This window comes from Mustela lutreola, chromosome 12, assembly GCF_030435805.1.
Source record: "Mustela lutreola isolate mMusLut2 chromosome 12, mMusLut2.pri, whole genome shotgun sequence".
Classification (NCBI taxonomy): Eukaryota; Metazoa; Chordata; class Mammalia; order Carnivora; family Mustelidae; genus Mustela; species Mustela lutreola.
The window spans coordinates 83134452-83155629 of record NC_081301.1 but is presented as its reverse complement, the minus strand read 5'-3'; the positions used below and the strand labels follow the sequence as shown (position 1 = coordinate 83155629).

The 21178-nt window shown below is 45.4% G+C and overlaps 1 protein-coding gene across 6 annotated transcripts in view; it reads right to left on the bottom strand.

Moving 5' to 3' along the window:
- Positions 1-18489, bottom strand: part of PRUNE2 (prune homolog 2 with BCH domain) — a 255324-nt gene extending 236835 nt beyond the window's left edge. For all 6 annotated transcript variants that reach the window (XM_059141929.1, XM_059141931.1, XM_059141930.1 and 3 more), the window contains exon 1: positions 18293-18489. In XM_059141929.1, the coding sequence (XP_058997912.1) occupies positions 18293-18328 (36 nt within the window). In that variant the 5' untranslated portion in view covers positions 18329-18489. The remainder of the gene's footprint in view (positions 1-18292) is intronic.
- Between the last annotated feature and the right edge of the window lie 2689 nt (positions 18490-21178).

Sequence of the window (21178 nt, the reverse complement as noted above, 5' to 3'; positions counted from 1 at the left end):
TGTTCATGTCTTCTCCCCATTTCTTGACTGGGTTATTTGTTTTTTTGGCTGTTGAATTTGATAATTTCTTTACAGATCTTAGACACCAGCCTTTTATCTGCTTTGACATTTGCAACTATCTTCTTCCATTGTGTAGGTTGCCTTTTTGTTTTGCTGACTGTTTCCCTTGCCATGCAGAATCTTCTTATCTTGATGAAGATCCAATAGTCCATTTTTGCTTTTGTTTCCCTTGCCTTTAGAGACATATCTTGCTAAACAGACATGTCTTTTATTTCCTTTGCCTTTAGAGAAATTGCTGCTGCTCGGGTGGAAGAGGTTACTGTCTGTGTTCTCCTCTAGAATTTTGATGGATTCCTGTCTCACATTTAGGTCTTCCAACCATTTTGAGTTGACCTTTGTGTGTGGTGGAAGAGAATGGTACAGTCTTATTCCTTCTTCATGCGGCTGTCCAATTTTCCCAGCACCATTTATTGAACAGACTGTCCTTTTCCCATTGGATACTCTTCTCTGCTTTGTTGAATATTAGTTGACCATAGAATTGAGGTCCATTTCTGGGCTCTCTATTCTGTTCCATTGATTTATGTGTCTATTTTTATGCTGGTCTTTGCCTTAAATTTTTAACATCTTAGGAACTGGCCCAATGGCTCAACGTGCATCTCTGTCACATTGTGATGGGACTGCACTGCTGCCCGAAGGAAAGTGCTGGAAGGCTGCACGTCCTCTTTACATTACATTTGGGGGCACCCCTCTCTAGATTCCATTGTCCCCTGAGAAGAGCCATGAACAGGGCCTTCTTCCCCTCAGCCTTGCACTCTGGAGCCTCACTACTCAAACTATGGCCTGGGAACCAGCAGCAGAAGCATCAACTGAGAACATGTCAGAAGGGCAGGCTCCCATGACCCCCCACAACACATGATACTGAATCATACTCTGCATCCTAACAGGATCCCCAGATCCTGTGACATGAAAGTTTGAGAACTGCGGCTGTCATGCTCACCCCTCCTGAAAGTCACTGTACTGTGCCCCCTGAGGAGTGAAAAATGCAAGTTGAGGCTCTGAGGTAGAGAATACCAGAAATTTAGCTCTAACGTGCATTAGTTAGTTAGGTGACCTACATCAAATCACTTGATTTCTTGAGCCTCAGTTTCCCCCTTTATGTATTAGGCATAATAATGTCTGTCCCAGAGGATTGTTATGAAAGTCAAATGAAGTAAAATATGTAAATTCTACCCTTGCTTGCTGGCCAAGGGAAGGTTTTGCTGACAGTTAAGTGCCCAGGGGTAAAAAGTAGGACAAAGATGTTTTGAGAAAACTGAGGCAGAGAGAAGGCCCAGTCAGGGATATTAGTCATGGCAAGACATCAGCTTAACCTGAATGTTCCTATTTGGCCCTCCATGTTCTCTGTTCTTTTGTCTTTTAAAGAAGCAGATGTATACTCACAAAGGAGTTGGACAGCTAGGAGTTGGGGCCCATGAGGATTTACTTCCAGAACCTTCGGCCCCACAACATGCTAATTATTTAGCAGATGTGCATGATTTAACATCTACACAGTAAGAGTCTCAGAGTCATTGATTTTCATTCCTATCCCAACACTTACAAGAAAATACCATCCCAACTGTATTTCCCTCCACATATATTAAAGGTTCCCAACATGACATCCGTAAAGGAATTACAGTACTGTATACAAATCTGTAGACAATAGATTTTTCTCACACACACACAAAAATCATGTTAGGCTTTCAAGACAGCTGGTGTCCTAGACACCTGAGATTTTTATTAATACAGAAACTTGAGCTCCATTCCCTTAAATTTCCTTCCAGTAATGGTTGGCTGTTTCACTTTTTCCTCAGTGTGAACTGAGTGCTTCCTCTTTTGGAAGGAAGATCAGAAAACACAGGCCACCCGGGACCTCTATTCATAGACAAATGTGTCCAATGCCTCTTAACCTCTGTGCACGCTGAACTTAGCGGTCATGTGGCCTTCATCATGGTATGGCTAAACAAAATGCTGGCCCAGAAATATATGTGTTTCTTAGTGAGAGTCTTTTTGAAAGAGAAGAGTTTAGCTTAGACAGCATTACACTGCACCATGCTACAATTACTCCCTATTGCATCAATGTGGGAGGCATTTAGGTCTTTGGCCAGTTAATAAATATGAACCAAATAGGGAAACAGTAGGAATAGGGTAGGGGGATGAAGAGTGAAAGAGAGAGAATTTGGCAGAATTACACCTCGTCTGTAGCAGGGAAAGATCTTGGATTATAGGCAATTAAACGCTCTTCCCCTCATTACTTGGAACTCTGAGGCTGGAGTCAATCCAAGCAGCATCCAGTCACCTGGCTGTCCCATTACAGCACGTGGGACGCTGCCCACAGGCCCTCCAGAGACCCGCCTCGAAGGTTCCTCCTTCCCATCACACATGACACTTGGCCTCACAGCACCTGTGGAGCTCAGCATGTTTCCACCAATGGCACAACCATTCATCTCACACTTGCAAACTATTTATGAGAACCCACCACACGAAAACTCCAAAGCCCAACAGATTTGCTCTCCTGTGTGTTTCCTGAGACACAGCTTCAGGACAACTGTGTTTCACCTTTGGGTATTTTCCACTTGGAAAAGTGCCTGTATTCTTACTGGGCCATTTTCTTTTATGGAGATGAATCCAAAGCATCAAACTCTCAACGAGAACTTCAACCTATGTTTTGAAAGTGCGAACCAGTTCTTAGTTCATAGATACTTCTGGAAACAAGGGCTGGGGAATCAGAAGACGCAGACCCTATGCGTCCAGCTGTGCCACTTACTGGCTGTGTGTGCTTGGGCGAGGCTGGATTTCACCTGCCTGGTCTTGTTCTTCTCATCCGTGGTGTAACTATAATGACATACGTCCTACCCACGGCTCACCAAGTGCGACCACACAGGTGAGAGAAGTTATGAGGTGCAACAGCATGTCTTGAATGACAACACCAGGCAATACTGTTCACTACTGTGACTAGTCTGACTAGTCACTGGGTCATAAAGCATAATCCTTTTTTTTTTTTCTAAGATTTTATTTATTTACTTGACAGAGAGAGAGAGAGATCACAAATAGGCAGAGAGGCAGGCAGGGGGTGTGTGTGGAGATGGCTCCCTGCTGAGCAGAGAGACCCATGCAGGGCTCGATCCCAGGACCCTGAGACCATGACCTGAGCTGAAGGTGGAGTCTTAACCCACTGAGCCACCCAGGTGCCAACAAGATCAATCCTTTTGAAATAGAGGACGTGGGGGGAAAGAAAAAAGGGATGAAGTAGCCTCTCTGGTCAGATTCGACTTCATGGTTTCAAATAAGAGCTCTAACTGGCGTGGTATAATTTGTGCTATGATCATCTTAATTCAGGAGCAAGGCGGCTTCAGATTATTTGCTCAGATCCATATTCTCTTGAGAGAGAGAGATTGTACAAGCACAAGGGGGGAAGGGTTGGAAGGAGAGGGACAAGAAGACTCCTTGCTGAGTGCAGAGCCCACCGTGGACTACATCTGTATTTCTCAAATTAGCATGGCACTCTTTCTGCTGTACTGTACAGCCTCTCAAACTTTTCAGGAGCACAGACCTTTGTGTCAAGAGATCTGAAATCTATGCCTATACAATGTTCTAAAGAACAAGTTAACCTTTCAGAACCTCTCTGGGTCTTGAAAGGGGGTGGATTTCATCCAGAAATCAATTTGGAAAGATTCATCAAGAAACTTAAAACTTTATATCTTTTTTAAAAAAGAATATATCTTTTTCTCCAATAATTACATTTTTGAAAAACTATTTTAAGGACATTGTCCTACACAAGATAGAAAGATTATCGCTACAGAGATGTTTGTTACAGTGTAATTAAAAATGCAAAAAAAAAATAGGAGAGGTGAACAAAATGTTTAACCATCGTATATCTTCTTTATTACTCTGTATGCTATGATTTAAGATGCTGATTTGGAATATAATTCAATTACATAGGGACATAGTTAATGAATAATGTTAAGTAAAATAAAAAATCAGGGCACTGAAATGTATGAATATCCTATCTTGATCCTATGCACAGAAAAGAAAGATGAAGAAAACTCCTTGCTAAACTATTGCCAATAGTCACCCTGGAATGAAAGTGGGTAATTTCTGGGGTGCCTGGGTGGCTCACTCAGTTAAGAGTCTGACTCTTGATTTTGGCTCAGGTCATGATCTCAGTGTCCATCTCAGGGTCCATCTCAGAGATGGAGCCTTGTGCCAGGCTCTGTACTAGGCCTGGAGCCTGCTTGAGATTCTCTCTCTCCCCTTCCCTCTGACCCTCTTTCCCACCCCCCTTAAAAAAAAAGTGGATGATTTTAACTTTTAATTTTTATTTCCTTTATGGTTCACTTTTTAGTTTCCCTCTATTTCCCAAATTTGCTTTAACATTTACTTATTATTTTATAAATGAATGAAACCTGACACATCATACCAGGAGGGTGAAACAGACAAAGTGTAAAGTCATTTGTTTCCACGTTAAAGATCTGGGCTTCCACAAGATTCTGACCTGTAAAGGTCTGCGATCAAAGTAGCTGACAGTTCCAAAGCAAGAAATCATTAACAACAGACTATGGCTAAACACATGGAATCCTGATGCCCGTGTCCACACCATTCTCCAAAGTGATGGGTCAGGGTATGTCCAGTGTGACAAAGTGATCGGAGCGGCTGAATATAAACCGTACTGAAAGCAGAAGTCCAACGAAGGGGCCAGTAGTAATAAGCATGGCTCAGTGTTTACAGGAGTCATCAAAGCTATGTAAATGCTGGCATCTGAAACTACCACTGTGAACTGGTTTTTACAGCAATGTTATGCTTGGTCAGAAGGCTATTTTGGCATGAAATAATTCCACAGAAGTGAGAAATATGCTTGTCCCCCCATGAGGCTCAGAATGACCTAATACGTTGGAAGCCTAATGAAATTTTCAAAGTGTTTTAAAAGCCAGTTCTGGGATGGTATTTTGATCTGCATCACCCACAGTGAGTTTATGTCTGGATGTTTTTAGAGTGGAGCCAAGAGAGCTAGAGCTTCAGGCCACACTCCAGGGATAGCAGCCAAGTGGCAAGCACACGATCAGTTACAGACCAAGGAAACTGCTTCGTTCGTGCCTGGCTTTATTATGTTAGGGTCTCACAAAACAAAGTCACAATTAAATAATAGAAGAAATATTCCGCTAGAGAATGAAATTCTCCCTCCCGTTTATCTTTTCCTATGACCTGTATGCATTTCCTAAGACCATGCTTCCATTTGCCTACAATCTAATAAGAAAAAAAACCAGAGCTCTTGGACGGCTCAGTTCGTTAAGCGTCTGCCTTCGGCTCAGGTCATGATCCTGGGGTGGGGGGGATCGAGTCCCACACCAGGCTCCTTGCTCAGTGGGGAGCATGCTTCTCCCTCTGCCTGCTGCTTCCCCTGCTTGTTCTCTCTCTCTCTCTCTCTGTCAAATAAATAAATAAAATTTTATAAGAAGAAGAAGAGGAGGAAGAGGAGGAGGAGAAAGAAAACCAAAGAAGTTCCCTCCAATGAGCTTGGTAAATACTCAAAAGATAAAACAAAATATGAACCAAAGTTTCAGTGTGTATTAGTCCACAAAAAATCAGTTGAACTACAGTTCACCTTTCCCTGAAAGAATACCGCGCTCCATAAGGCGGCGGCTCTGGGGGTTGTAATAACATACAACGTCATGACTACAGCTAATACTGCCGCACCATATACAGAAAAGTCAGTAAGAGAGTAAACCCTAAGAGTTCTCATCACAAGGAGAAATCTTCCTCCTTTATTCTTTTATTCTTTCTTTTCTTTTTCTTTATCAATAAAAGAAAATGCACATTAGCTGAACCTATCATGGTAATCCTTTTACAATATAGTAAGTCATACCATCAGGCTGTCAATTATATCTCAATAGAAATGGAAAGAAAAAGAAGCAGAGAGTTTGGGGGGCGTGAGAGACTTGCCCCCTTGCCTCCCTGGAGAAGGGCCCAGCGACACTGCCTTGCTGGGGAGCAGACAGGCATGTGTCCTCTCAGACCTACCCGTGGCAGGGGAGCGACTTGATCTGTGCACCTGTCACGACACTTCTGTCTTCCCAGAGCCAGGTGCTGGTCTGGCCGGCCCCACCGGCCACTTGCTGGGGGAAATGTGTACGAAGTGTGCAAAGACGAACAAAGACGCATCTACATTCAGAATGAACTTCAGGCTTCACTCTTCTTTTCCATTTTGGGGAGCAAGACCCAAGCATGCACATTTCCCTTTTGTACCCTCTGATTAGTTGATAGATACTTTTCACAGCGAAATAATTGGATCTTATTGAATGGATGGACATCTTTTTTTTTTTTCAAGCCACTTACTCTAAAGTCCTGGAGTTTGTTTGGTTTTTTGGTTTTTTGGTTTTGTTGTTGGTATTGAGTGAGGGAAAGAAATGGTTTCTGTGCATGGGAACTGTCCCACAAAAACCTTTCCAATAACTGAAAAACCATCAGCAGGTACCCCTCTCTCTTGGGCCATTTTTAGGGAATTTTGGACAGGCTCATGGACCCTGCTGCAACTTTTTTGTGGAGTCCAGAGCAAGATTTAGTTCTCAACTTGGGATGGGAGGGGGGAGCGGGCTTTCTTGTATCTTCCACATGCCACAGGCCTATTTCTGCCTCCTCACATCAGGCTCACATTTTTAGCACCTTCGCCCTCCCTCCTGACTCATGATCCCTTGTTATAAAAACCATGACATTTCCCAGATCTAGCTTCCCACAAGAATGAGGTCTCCTGTGCCAGCCACTTTTGCAGACAACCAAAGCCGGCCCTCCACATGACAATTCTTTTCTATTTTTTTTTTCTATTTGAATTCTCTGCATTGGAAATTTTTCTGCAACTGCTAGCACGTCCTACCTCTCTCCTTAAACCAAACAGTGAGCTTTCATGACCTTTCCTCCTTGATGACACAGGGTTGTCACTGCGAACATCAGCAATGTACTTGACGGCTCTGACGTCACTGCCCATTTACCGGGCAGATCCTGAGAACAATTTGCCCTACCCCAGGCGGAGTGGCACTGATGGAGGGTCTGGGGCTGCTTCTTATAGGTTCTGTTTGATTTTGGTTTTGTTTGTGCACTTCCCTCCCCTGTAAGTTAGCAGCAATTACCTTGTTAGGCAACCTCTTCCTCCGTCACAGTGCTCTGAGAAAATCAAGCTTGTGACTATTTTGTCAAAGCTCAAACTAAGTGATGGTGATGATGATGGTGGTGGTGATGATGGTGATGGTGATGACGGTTAACATTCGTGGGTCTCTCCTGTGTCCCAGCATTGCTCCTGAGTGTTTTACAGATGTAACTTCACAAATAGGCTCAGAGATAGAGTTTGGGGGATTTCCTATGAGGAAAGAACTAACTTTGAAGCTATGTTTATTTTTTTTTAATGTCTTTATTTGAGTCTAGTTGACGTGCCACGTTACTTTAATTGCAGGTGTACAACACACTGATTCGACGAGTCTAAACCTTACTCTATGCTCACCGCAAGCTACCGTCTGTCGCCCCACAACACTATTACGGTATCACGAGCCATCAAGCCCGTGCTGTGTCTTTTACTCCCCTGACTTGTTCATCCCATAGCTGGATGCCTGTGCCTCCCACTCCCCTCCACTCGTTTTGTCCATCCCTCCAACCCCCTTCCCTCTGGCAACCACCAGTTTGTTCTCTGTATTTATAGGCCTGAGTCCACTTTGGGTTTGTTTATTCACTAGTTCTCTAGTTCTGTTTTTTGGTTCTCGCACATGAGTGAAATCATACGATATTTGTCTTTCTCAGCCTGACCTCTTTCACTTAGAGTAACACCCTCTAGGTCCATCCATATTGTTGCAAATGGCACAAGCTCATCTTTTTCTGGCAGAGTAACACTTGTGTGTGTGTGTGTGTGTGTCTGTTTTCAGTCATCAGTTCTGGCTGCTTAAAGGAAAGCTGCTCCTGCGCAATTCCACCCTCCAGGAGACTAAGGGTTGGCTGATGCCACCAGATGAGTAAATTCCAGAAACAGGAAGTGCTGGGCCTGCAACTCATTGCAACCTGGGCTTTGGAAGGATGTTCTCCCATGCCTCATGACTTCTCCCTGTGTCCGCCCCTCCCCAATTCCTTTTCTCCTTCTCTTTTCTTCTAGCTCCTTCTAATTCCACCTGCACCTCCCTTCTTTTCTCGCTCCTCCCCTTTCCTTCACTCCTACATGTGTCTGGGGTATAACCAGCAGCTTTCAGGGGTGTGGCTAAGTGGGCAGACTCAGGAGCAAGAAGCAGGCTTGGTGCCACTGGGAGCTGTGGCCCGACTCCAGCTCTTCTCCTCACTAGCTGTGTCACTGCGGTGAGTCACCCTACTGTAGACTGATCAGTCAGTCAACCAAGGGCCTCCTTAAGGCCTCCAGCAACAGACTCACAGCTATGAAGACATCTGTCAAACCAAAAGTTGGGTCAACAATCTTGATGGTAAGTAAGGGACAACTGCAAACTCTTTTTGAGATGCATTCTCTTTATTAAAAATTCATGAAATTCCCACAGTATTTCTGACCACGGTAAAAGTCAGTCGCACACCAATGTTCCAACTAGTTTATCAATCTTTCGTATTCCTTTCACATGGGTACGCGGTGAGCAGTGTCTCCCAGCTTGTCCAACCAAATCAGAGCCAGCCGAGCCACGTATTTTTCTCACAGCTGGTTCTCAATAATATTCGTTAATGACTCAGTTGTCTGAGGGTTTTTAATATAAAACGGTCACCACGAAGAAATAAACCTCTCTCGGGTCAGAGTGGACTTACCATCCAATCCCCCTATAAACCTGTCAAGTTGTTCACTTTTCATTTAAAGGGAATTAAGTGTTCTGGGAGATCAGGTGGGCAGAAGCACTGGCGACTATAAGAAGGGAGTCCTAGAATTGGAGGCGGCTGGTCTGGGAGCGAACTCTAGCTCTGTTTTTCACTGGCAATGAGAACGTGGGCCAACTGCCTGACTCCCTAAAGCTCAGTTTCCTCAACTGCAAAAGGAGAATAATACCCACCTCGCAAGACCATTGTGGACATTCAGTGAAAAAAACAGATTTCTTGGAGGGAAGACAGATTTCTTAGAGGGAAGACAGTTCACCAAATTTTAGGTGAACTAAAAAAAGCTAAGAATTAAGAACTACTCCTGTTTCTATGAAATATCAGTAGGGCTTCCTGGCTCTCTTGTCCACCAGTGGTCTCTTTCATGTTTTTATTACTTTATACTGTTCAGCTATATGGGTGGAGAGCATATTCTCATTTTAGGACATTCATACCTGCAACGGCCCTAAGAGGAGGTGCTACTATTGTTCTCATTTTTAAAAACTTTTTAAAAAAGATTTTGTTTATTTATTTATTTGACAGAGAGATCACAAGTGGGCAGAAAAGCAGGCAGAGAGAGAGGGGGGAAGTAGGCTCCCCGCTGAGCAGAGAGCCTGATGTGGGGCTCGATCCCAGGACTCTGAGATTATGACCTGAGCCGAAGGCAGAGGCTTAACCCACTGAGCCACCCAGGCACCCCGACTATTGTTCTCATTTTATAGGTGAGAAAACCAAGACTCAGCAAGGCTTAGTAACTAAGGTTGTCTGACGAGTACATCAAAATGGCAAAGTCGGGCTTTGAAATTGGGCATCATGCTCACACCATCAGCCACCATGCCCAAATGCATTTAAGGGAAAGAAGTGATGAGGAAGACAAACGGATCTCCAAGTTTCCTTCAAATCTAAAAATGCTCAATGAAATTCTTCCCAGACTTTCCTGCTTAGGCCTGGCAGCTTCTACCAGGGGCTGCATCCTGGACTCTGGGTTATGGGCTCAGGTACAGGAATGTGAGATTACTGCTTATCCAGGGAAGGTACTGGTCTTTAAGGATGAGAGCATAGATACAGTTTTGATTGTGTTGATTGATATCTAATTTCAACTACATGTTTTGAAGCTCCCACACAGTATTTGCAATCATGAAAAAAGCTAATTCCCAAATGTGAGTAGATAAACTCTGAATTACACCAGACCTGTTGCCCAAACAAGTTCATGATCATAGACATTATTGTAAAATGTATGTTTTTATTCTTGCTAGAGTTCAAAATGATAAGCTGCTTGCAAAAAAACAAAAAACGGAACAAAACAAAACAAAAAACACCATACAAACTTAGCAAAAAAAAAAAAAACCCAAAACGACACACACACACACACACACACACACACATTAAAACAAGTATAACAAGGTAGAAGCTAAGCAATAAAAATAAGAAAAATGTACTATGGAAATACCAGGCTAGGGAGTAAGCATCAACATAGCTTTGAGCTTCCTGGCAGCCAAAGCAAGAAATGGAAAATGCATGGAGCCGAAGATACACAATTTTTCTGGACACCACTGTTTCTAAAAGACTCTTGCATCATAGGCTAGTAAGAGTACTCAGGAAAGTCTGGTCACACCCCTGAGAGTTCGATGAAGTGGAGGACCGTGAGCACAGCTCTACGACAAACAGCGCACTGGTCGGATGAGGGGTCTGCTTCAGGACAATGCATGGGCTGATCCCGTGCATGAGGTCTGCAGGGTCGGGGTGGACAGAAATACTAATGAGACTAATCTGGAATGCCTGCACCTTTCCTCTCCAGGACTCTGAAAAGCTTCCCTGCCAGTCTCTCCCATGCCATTAGTACTACCCCAGAGGAAGCAGAATCGGCTGGGTGTACCTGGTGTGGTAGCTGGGATTGGGGAAGAGCAATTTCTAGTCTTTGAACCTCACAGAGGAGGATCTATGGCGTGAATCAGTTCCATTTCCTGATCTATCCAATGTGGTTTTGCAGAGGCTTTTAGTGACCCATTCCCTTCCTTGCTTCTCGCCAATCCACTCCCGCTTAAATTCTACCAATATTTGCAGATTCCCAACAGTCATGCATAAAAACTAACCTCATTCGTTTGCAGTAACATTTTGTATGAAATATAGACTTTGTGCAAAGTTCCGGATGGCACTCCTTGATCTTAATTTTCTTCCCTGCTTCTAGGAAAACCAACCTAGGTTTGCGCAGACTGTTGTCGGCCCTTCTCCAGACTCCGATCACTTGGAGTCTGCACGTGTCCATCCACTTTTTCATTTTTATTGAACCACTATAATGGGTTATGATTTTGGGACCAGCACAGGCATGACTCATGGTCCCAAGAAGCACCTGAAGCCAGCTGCGGCCCCCAAGCCCCAGATGCTGGAACAATCGACCAGTGTGTTTGCTCGTCGTCCACCTCCTGGTCCCCGCAGGTTGAGAGGATGTCCTCCCTCGTCTCTTTCTAAGGAACAGACTTAAGGACTCCCTGACAAGAAATGAAGGAGAGAAGATCCGCAGGCGGCAGTTCATTAAGGTTCACTACAGGTCCAAACTGAGAGCCTACTCTTCTGTTTTGGGGAGGTCATCAGCATTGATGAAACCAAAGAGAATTTTTGTCTGATCTGTGATAACCAAGTATTGCTTTGCACCAGAGACGGCCAAGTACAAGTCGTGCCACGTGAGAACGATCTTTGTGCGGACAGAGGGAGTCCCTCATCTGGTGACCCATGAGGCTTGTGCCATCTGCTGCCGGGATCGCGTCTTCAGAGTGACTGATATACCACTCAGGCTGATCTGGACACCGGCACCCCAAACAGAACAGCCAAACGGAGCAATGGGTGAAAAACTCTCCAGGTGACATAATTGGAAGGCTCTTTGTACTTAATTAACGATAATACGGCAGGATTAACTGCCAAAACAAACAACTTCCTAAACATCGGGCATTGCACCAGGCCCTGCTATACAATGGTGAACAAAATCCAATAGACACCTGTTTTTTTACTCTGATTAATCAAACAAACATCCCCAGTAGAGACAGAATGACAAGTTGCAGTAAGTGACCTAAAATCGTTACCGCAAAACCCAACTTGGAGTCGTGAAGTGGAAGAGGTGGAGAGGGAAGAGGTCCTTCAGAGAGAGGTTCTTTCGTCACCTCCTCTGAAGAAAGGGTGAGAGTTACTTATGCCACGGAGGAGGAGAAATCCGAAGACGCCGAGCCGCACCCTGGGTCAGATCCCAAGGTCATGCTGCAAGTGCTGTCTCTTTTCCTCAGAACAAGAGAAGGATCCTGAGGCTTACAGAGGGGCAAACAGTGCTTTCACAACAATCTCCCTGGCAGCAGTGGTAGAGTGGTTTACTGGAGCCTGGCGAGCCCACCACTGCAGTCGTCCAAATGATTTAGGGATAAGGTTGGGGTGAAGGGGGTGGAGGAGAAGGAAGTTTCCAGCTGGAGAAACTGGGTGGATAATAGTGCCATTGGGTGAGATAAGAAACTGCACAGAACTACAGGCTGGGGCAAATGGAGGGAAGCCGCCACCGTTCCAGGTTCTGTGCTGAGGACTGTTGAGATCGTATTTTGGCTTTACAACAAATCTGCAAAGTGGGTATCATTATCCCATTTGTTAGATTAAAAACCCAAGACCAGGGAAACCTGGATGGCTCAGTTGGTTAAGTGTTGGCCTTGTTCTTCTTTTCCGTAAGGACTGGTTGAAAATTTAAAATCTCTGTGAGTCAGAAATATTCCAATAAAGGGATGCCTGGGTGGCTCAGTTGGTTAAGTGTCTGCCTTTGGCTCAGGTCATGATGCCAGGGTCCTGGGATCAAGTCCTGCATTGGGCTCCTTGCTCAGAGGGGCATCTGCTTCTCCCTCTGCCTGCTGCTCTCCCTGCTTGTTTTCTCTCTATGTCAAATTTTTTTTTTAATTTTATTTATTTATTTGACAGAGAGAGAGATCACAAGTAGGCAGAGAGGCAGGCAGAGAGAAGGGGGAAGCAGGCTCCCTGCTGAGCAGAGAGCCCGATGCGGGACTCAATCCCAGGACCCTGAGATCATGACTTGAGCTGAAGGCAGGCAGAGGCTTTAACCCACTGAGCCACCCAGGCGCCCGAGACAAATAAATTTTTTAAAAATCTAAAACAAAACAAAACAAACAAACAAACAAAACCAAGACAGTGTTGTCAAATTATTTTGTCCAACCCAGACTTTATGGGTTGGATTTTTCAGAGCAATCCAGTACCCACTTTGCCTCCCAAGATCTCTTAATAAAAAAGATTACCTTTCCCTGGAAACCAAAGCCCAAAGCCACAGGGCTCAGATAGAAATGTACCTGGCACATTGTCAGAGATTCTGAGTAGGCTACTCTGAGACCTGGGGCAGGGAAGCCATGTACAATTGTGCAGGAGGTTTACTGCTCAAGCCCAGAGGGTGTGAGTCATATCAAACTCCATCTGAATGCTGCCTCCTGACTACGTTAGTCCTGCCCCTTCCCAGTTTCTCTTCAAAGATGACTCCATACTCTATGATTCTCCCATAAACCCCAGGGTCCAAACAGAATCAGTGGCCAAGGCAACACCATGTTCTTCACCTCTCTGGACCCCAGATGTCCTTTCCATTTTTGCAGCCTTCATCCAAACACAGGTAGTTCCCCCTCACCCTTTTCTCTGCTCAGCTAGCACTCCAGGGAGGAGTGAATGTACAGGGACAGTGATCTCTCCATCACCACGCCACCACTGCCTACAAGAGCTCTCTAGACCAGCACACCAAACCCCAAACAATGTTAATATCTGCCCAAATAAATGCTACAAATAGAAATAAACACGTTATACCAAAGCTCTCATCTTTTTATCTGGTTAACATCAAATATCCCCAAGTCACTAATTAAACGGTTTCCTTGCTCACCTAATCACGTCCTCCAAGACCCAAGGTGCTGAGGAGCAGTGACTAATTCCTTTTACCTTTGAGGCAGACCAATCTCAGTGTGAGATTTACACTGAAAAAGCCCAACTCTTCTCCAAAGCCCCTGGGGCTGGATAATCTACAGCCCTTGGTCTGAGCTGGCTCTGGGGCTAAAGAAATCAAGGATTCTTCTTTCTGAAGGGTGGGGGGTACCACATTCACAGAAGTGCTTTGGATTCCTGGTTTCCTTCCTGCTCACCAATGCTCAGGCAAAGTCTCAAGTACACCTCGCTGCTGGTGGGGAGGGAGCTGATCCCCTGGTCTGTGATCAGCTCAGTTCTCCGAAAGAAACTGCTCAGACAAGGGCTCCATCCATCCCTACTAGTCCTCACCACGGCAGCCCTTCCAAAGTATCTGCAACAGTCACTTTAGAGATGCTTTTTTATGGACGAGTCCCACTTTCCTTCCCGTAAAGGAATCAGGAATATATTCCTCCAACTTCCAATCAAGACGATGACTCTGCAGACAGGCTGCAGTGTTTTTCTTTCTTTTTAAAACACCCCTCTCCTCTATAACTCGCATGTGGCTGCTCATTTAGACTTCTGAATGTGTTCTCTTGGTCCCTATGCTACATACCAGAGAGTCTAAGTTGCCATTTGGGTCATGCGGAATTTCACTCCTGTACGAGTCCGTCCACGTGGTGACTAATACCCGCTGCGGAACAGAGCTCTTCACCTGCAGCTGTCCCTGCGGAAGGGAACAGATGCATTCCTCGGACTGTAGTGGCGACCCTGTCCCCACCCTCTCTTTGAAAACAGCATTCCTGAGACATGGATGTGCTCTGGATCCTTCCAGCGGCAGCTGACACTTCTCCAACCCAACACCCAAGGCTGCCTAGTGATCTACATCTTAGGGCACGTGGATGGCAGTGACCCCTCCTCCCCATTCATTAGCAGCTGCTTGAATTGCACCAGCTGCTGGTGTCCAGGCAGTGAGAGAGGCTCAGTAGGCAAGTATGGGGACCTTGGCTTCCCACCAGCTGGGGCCCTGATGCTTCATTAATTTCATTTCTTCCTCCCAAAGTTCATAGGAACTTAGACCATTTACTGCCACCACGAGGTGGTCTTGGCCTGAATATTTTCCCGAGCTGACCCCCGTGAGAGGGGAGGATATTTCCCAAATCACAGCGTAGAGCGGGCGGGAAACCCTCTTTCCCTCCCTTCGTCAATTTTTCTACCATAGAAATGCTACAATGAATAACAAAGACACCACCGTTAGACATGGCAAAACTAAAAATAAAAGCATAGCTAAAACTTCAGGACAAGCCTGGAACTACAGGATTTGATTTCTGTCTCTATTTGAGCGCTGAATGGGCAGGTGGAAGAAAAGCTAGGTGGGCACTGGCAGGAGAAAAAGAAAATGTGTTTTTCATTTGCGGTCCTAGCAGTGGGGTCCGAACCGGAAACATAGCTGAGTGCTCTCATCAGGGGAATGCCCGCAGGTAAAAAGCATTGCCCTCTCTTTCTTTGGTCAGCATCTCTTCTGTCTCGGCGGTCTTGCTCTCATACTGCTTACTCTACTGTCTTGTTTAATAATCATTGCATTAATTTCCTATTTGTCATTCCTATTTTTCAAGAAGGTGCCATTTGGGGAGACCACGCTTGGAGTAAGGGACTACCTCCCTTGCTGCACCCCACCATCAGTGATGGTTATCAAGAAGACGTAGGCACCCGAGCCAGTCCTGACCAGGTAGAAAGCACCCCAGAGAAGCATTTGAGTGCCAGGAGGGATCCCACTGAGGTCACATTTGGGATCTGCTTTTGCCATTTCTTTTAAATACAGCATATTGTCAGGAAGAAGGGTACGTATCAGAAGGAGAGACCTAGGGCAGAGGGGGCCGGGATTATGCCAGTGAATCTGCCTCAGCTTAAGGGTCCACAGGAGCAGAGTGAACTGCGTGTTTCCCCAATTTCAACAGAACTAAGCTCCAAACTGCTCAATAAAAATCCAAAATCATTGCTCCCCCTTCAAAGATTTCTGATCCACACCAGGGCCTGGCCTAGAATGGGCGAGCTTCTTTTCTCCTCACAATGACAAATGAATAATAAATGCTCCTAGTCTGGAGGAAAAATGATGCACACTCTCTCCAAAGTTTTGATCATTGGAAATTTTATCCATGACTAAGAGTTACTCCATTTTGCAATTTAAAATGTCTTTTGTCTATTGGAATGAGCTGGTTCCAACAATGGTGAGGTTATGTTAGGACTTTGGAAAGAACACTGACTACTCCAAACTATTAAAAGATACACATCATGACTACAGAATATGGAAGCAAGAAGTCAAGTTGGTAGGAAAAATCCTTGCCAGCTAGACTTTTCCTGCAGATAAGCCTATATTAACTTCTGACTGAAAACAGCTTAAGCAGAACACCTAAATTCTAACTAATTCTGGTGTAATTGGGCCTAAACGAAAGCCAGCATGATTTTCTTTTCCTTAAAATGTTCTCCAAAGTACTAGCCTGTTTCTTTTAAACAGTACTAATTTACTATGAATATACTTCTCACAAATGAATGTCATAATAATTGACTTGATATTTTTCTCCAAAACAAAGATAATCCTCTAAAACAAAAGGTTATCTACTATGATAGTTAATATTGCAAATTAAGTAAAAATTTTATTTACCTAGAAAATATCATTTGTCAGGAGAAATAGGACACCAAAAGTGACCAAAACACCTTTAGTGTGGCTATGAAAAACCAACTGTGATCTCTGATATGAAACCTATTTCGAGAAAAAAAAAAATAGCAGTAATTGTCCCTCTGGCTAACACAGGCGACCAGGAACAGTATCTCAAGCAACCACTTCTTTCTCCTGTCTTTTTTTTTTTTTTTTTTAATAGTGTAGAGCAAAGTGCTCAGCTAGTGAAGGGACTTGGTAAATAAACTTACCCATTACTTTGAACTGATTGCTCTGAAATAGGAAATTTTTCTGTTCCAGCAATCATTCTTCAGAAAGGAGGCAAATCTCTTGCTCACATCAGACCCCACAATCTATATGTTTATTGTTAAAATACATGTTTGAGGTGTGGAACACAGGTGCAGCCTACACCTGCACGTATCTATGATGGCTATTCATTTTCATCTACCAACAAAATAAATAAATAAGTAAATAAGTTGGCATGATCGACTTTCCTTTTTGTGTTCAAGTAAAACTACAAGGGGTCAGCCGTAAACACAGAGACGACCACCAACTTTCTCAATTCTGAAATCCCCACTGACAGTTGACTCTCCAGGAGGCTTATGGTACAAAACAAATTACTTACATTAGCAGTAATCCACTCTGACGGTCTTTTAAAAGATAGAGTTAAATCACTGAAAGAATCACACTGGGGTCTACTCTCCCTTTGTTGTGCAAGCATAAATACGTTATGATAATAATCTGGCAAATATCCTGCCATATGATGAAGATGTCACCTTAATGCAGACTTTGTATTTTGTCTTCTATGAAGGTTTAAAGGTTAAAGGCATCATAAATTATGCATTTCCTCCTATGCCAGGCCCAGGAAAGGTAATTTCACTGTTCATTAAAGATATTGCTTGTAAATGAGCAGAGGCTTTTTCCTAAGTGTTGAAACAGAAACATTTCCATTATGTGCATTACCGCTATGCTGGAGAGCCAAGACAGTTTGGAATTAGGAAGCTGCTGGAATCTGTTGTTCCAGAATATGGAGCAACTGTCAACACACACAATAAAATCACAGTTCACTCTTTGGACAGTGGTACAGTTGTACCGGGCCAACGAGCTGGTCTCCTCCCAGGAGAACAATAGTCTGGCAAAACCCTACATCATCAGCAACAGTTGGGGTTTCCCCTTCTGCCTCTGCCCAAATTACAGATCTGAACAGGGACTGGGAGACGCGCGATTCACGCAAGCACGTCTTACTCCTGCACTGGAGCAAGCTCTTTGTGAGGGATGCCTGGGTAAACTCTGCCTTTGCCTGGCACATCCTTCCCAGCTAGCACCCTAACTTCCTTTCTTACGCTTGCCACCACCTCCAGCTAAAAGCACAGTTCTAAGGGATTTTTCCCCCTCCCCTTTACACTTAGAGGTAACTGCATCTGCAGAAGGCAAGGCTCGTTTTTTTGAAAGGAGCACCACACCCATTAACCCTCTCGCCTTCAGAAGCAAACTGCAGTTTGGCTCTACCTCTCTCCAACCTCAGACCAAACGAACCAAAGCTAGACACACAGGACCCAACTTCTGCCAGGTCGACCACCCCCAGCTCAGCACTCTGCCTGCCTGTGGGCGGGCGAGGATTCTGGATACAGACTGCCTGCTGTAAAGGACCAGAGTTCCAGAGATTCTTTCCAGGGAATAGCCCTCATATCCTGACAACTAAGTGGCAAAGTTGTTTCTTCCTTCTCTGCTGCAATGCCCTTTCCTCTTCATCAGCGTGCGCGCGCGCACACACACACACAGATACGCACCCCCAGGCGCACGCACACACAGACACACACACATAGCGTTGCTCCCCTAACTTACCAGTTTAGATTTGGCGCGTTGCAAAAATTCTTCCATGTCTCCGCGAGAGGTTTGGACTAGGGGTACCCGGCGGGGCGCAGAGAAAGATCTCTGCCCGCGGAGAGAAGCGGGGTCTCGGGAAACTGGCCGGCGGAGCGCAGCGACCGCTGCTCCCTCCTGCCGCTCAGAGGCGGCTGAGGCTGTGGCTGCGCCCTCGGCTGTCGCCTCCCAGGGCTCCCCGCCCCACCCTCGCGCCCCCGCCACCGGCTCTGTGCGTCTGACTCTGCCCTAATAAGGAAAGTGGGTGTGCCGCCCGGGAGCCCCAGGGCGCGCCTCGCGCGGGCACTGGCACGCGCCTGCGGGGCCGGGACTCGGGGCCGGAGCTCGGGGCACCGCGCGAGGGCGGGGGTGTTGGGGGATGGCGAGGGGCTCCTCCGCCAATCGCAGGGCCCCGCTGCGGCCTCCTGACGTGGCGCGCGGAAAGATGCTGCAACCATGGACAGCGCCCAGAAGTGCGAGCCAAGTGCGAGGGGCTGCTGCAAAGAGAGGTTCTGCCGCAGGCACCGCCGCTGTCAGCCAGGCGAGGTGGGAAGTGAGAGAGGGGTACAGAGGTCCCCGGAGAGCACCCCCCCCCCCCCCCCCCCGCCGACCAGCGCCTCCCTGGCTGGCTGGCACGTTACAGAGAGCTCCAGCGAGCGGTCACTTAATGAACTGGCTCTGCGGACCTGGCCAGGGGATGCATTCAGCTAGATTGGGGGTTGAAGGGTTACTGCTGAGCTAAAAGCAGTGCGACCTTGATGGAAAATAATCAAAAGAGCAGGCTGGGAGGTTATGCTTGGATGCATCTCTCCTCCTTACCCTCAAAACACACCCATCCAGCAGCAGGCATCTGCAATTCACCCCGGCTAGGTGCCCTTATGTTGGCCCTGGGCTGAAGCATAGTTACATCGTGCTGCAGTCCCCATCTGCTCTCCGATCAGGAGGCGCTGGGGCTATAGAACCTTCCTACTGCGTAAGGGTCTGTTTCTGCCAGAGCCTCAGATAATTTCTATGCACATTAAAGTTTAAGAAGTACTACAATAAACAAATATATAACTATGATCCTTATCTTAAGCCATGAAGTTTCCTTGTGTGTGTTCCCTAGCCTTATCAAATCCCAGGAATCTTGGGCTTTCTCTCGCATCCGGGCTATAATACTTTCCTGCCCTCTCACCAGCCCTCACTGCCTGGCTAACTCAGGCTTCAGCTGTCAGCTTGGGATGTGGTCTCAACCTTGACACCCAGGGTTTTAAAAATACTGATTCCCAGGTTCTATCCCGGACCAAAGGGTTCAGTGTCTCTGGGAGAAGGGCCACAACAACAGCAACGATGTGAGAGTCTCCAGCTGATTCTAACGTGCAGCCCAGATATGATCATCTGATTCTCAGACTTTAACATAGATCTGAACCCCTCAGAGATCTATTAAAACACAGATTTTGGTGTTTCATCCCCAGGATTTCAGGCTTAATAAGTCTGGCTTAACACACCTGAGAATTCCCATTTTTAATGGTCTCCCAGGGTTTGCTGATGCTACTTAGAAATTATCTTCTACAGGAAGCCCCTCCAACCCCAACCTACTCCTCCTTCCTGCCCCCACAGCAAGTCAGTCGCCCCACCCCTGTTCTGCTCTGCCAATCTATATTTTCTATTCTACTGTAACTTACTCGATTACTTATATGTGTTCTCCTCCAGGCTGTGAGCTCCATTAGAACAAGGACTTTACCTGTCACATTCATGGATGAGTCCCTAACACAGGTCATGATATATATAAATCCTCAATAAAAGTACTCTCATAACTAAATGTACATATGGAAGGTTTTTGGCGTTCTGTATGTGTGTGTGTGATTATCCAATTATTTTTCATTCAGGAGGACCCAATGAAAAACTGTCAGCAGAGTCTACAAATCTGATTAAAGGAGAGTGATAGGAATATTAAGTTCCAGTTTACATTCAGGTGATGAGCTGTGTGGAAGCTGCAGATTCTATCTGTTTCTTTGTTGACTCAAGTAATTTAAAACCATCCAGGTAAAACAAGTGTTTTGTCAGCCTTTAAATCAGGGAAGTTGATCACAATTCAAGTAACACTGCTGAGAAAAATTCCCCAGAATTTCTTGCCTCTGACTCCATCGAGGAATTTAGTGACAATCACAAAACAGTTTTATTTCTTTGACTTTTGATTTTAAACATTCTGGGTAGCTATTATACAGCCTGGAGAATTTCTTTAAAATTCTGATGGATTTAAATTCTAACATCTAAGAGTTTTTCCTCTGTCAACAATGTACCTACGTAACAGTTCATCAAAATGTATCTCCTCCAAGAAGACTTCCTGAATGAACTACTCGTATCAGAGACCACACACAGTGGCATAGAGTAATTTGAATTTATTTTATTGTTGGGTAGGTTAGAAGTTTGACACAGGTCTCACCAGGCTAAAACAAAGCTTTAAGGTCAACCAAATTGCACTCTGCTGTATTCCTTTCTAGAAGCACTAGGGCAGAATCTTTTTTTTGGGGGGGGGGACTTCCCCAGTTTCTAGAAGCAGCCCCCATTTTCTTTTTTTTTTTTAAGATTTTTATTTATTTGTTTATTTGACAGAGAGAGAGAGATTAAGAGAGCACAAGTAGGCAGAGAGGCGGGCAGGGAGAGAGAGAGGAGGAAGCAGGCTCCCTGCTGAGCAGAGAAGCCCGATGTGGGGCTCGATCCCAGGACCCTGGAATCATGACCTGAGCCAAAGGCAGAGGCTTTAACCCACTGAGCCACCCAGGTGCCCCAGCAGCCCGCATTTCTTGATTGGACGTACCTTCCTCTGTCTTCAAAGCAAATAATGTTGCAACTTTCTGACTACTCTTCCATAGCCACCTTTCCCTC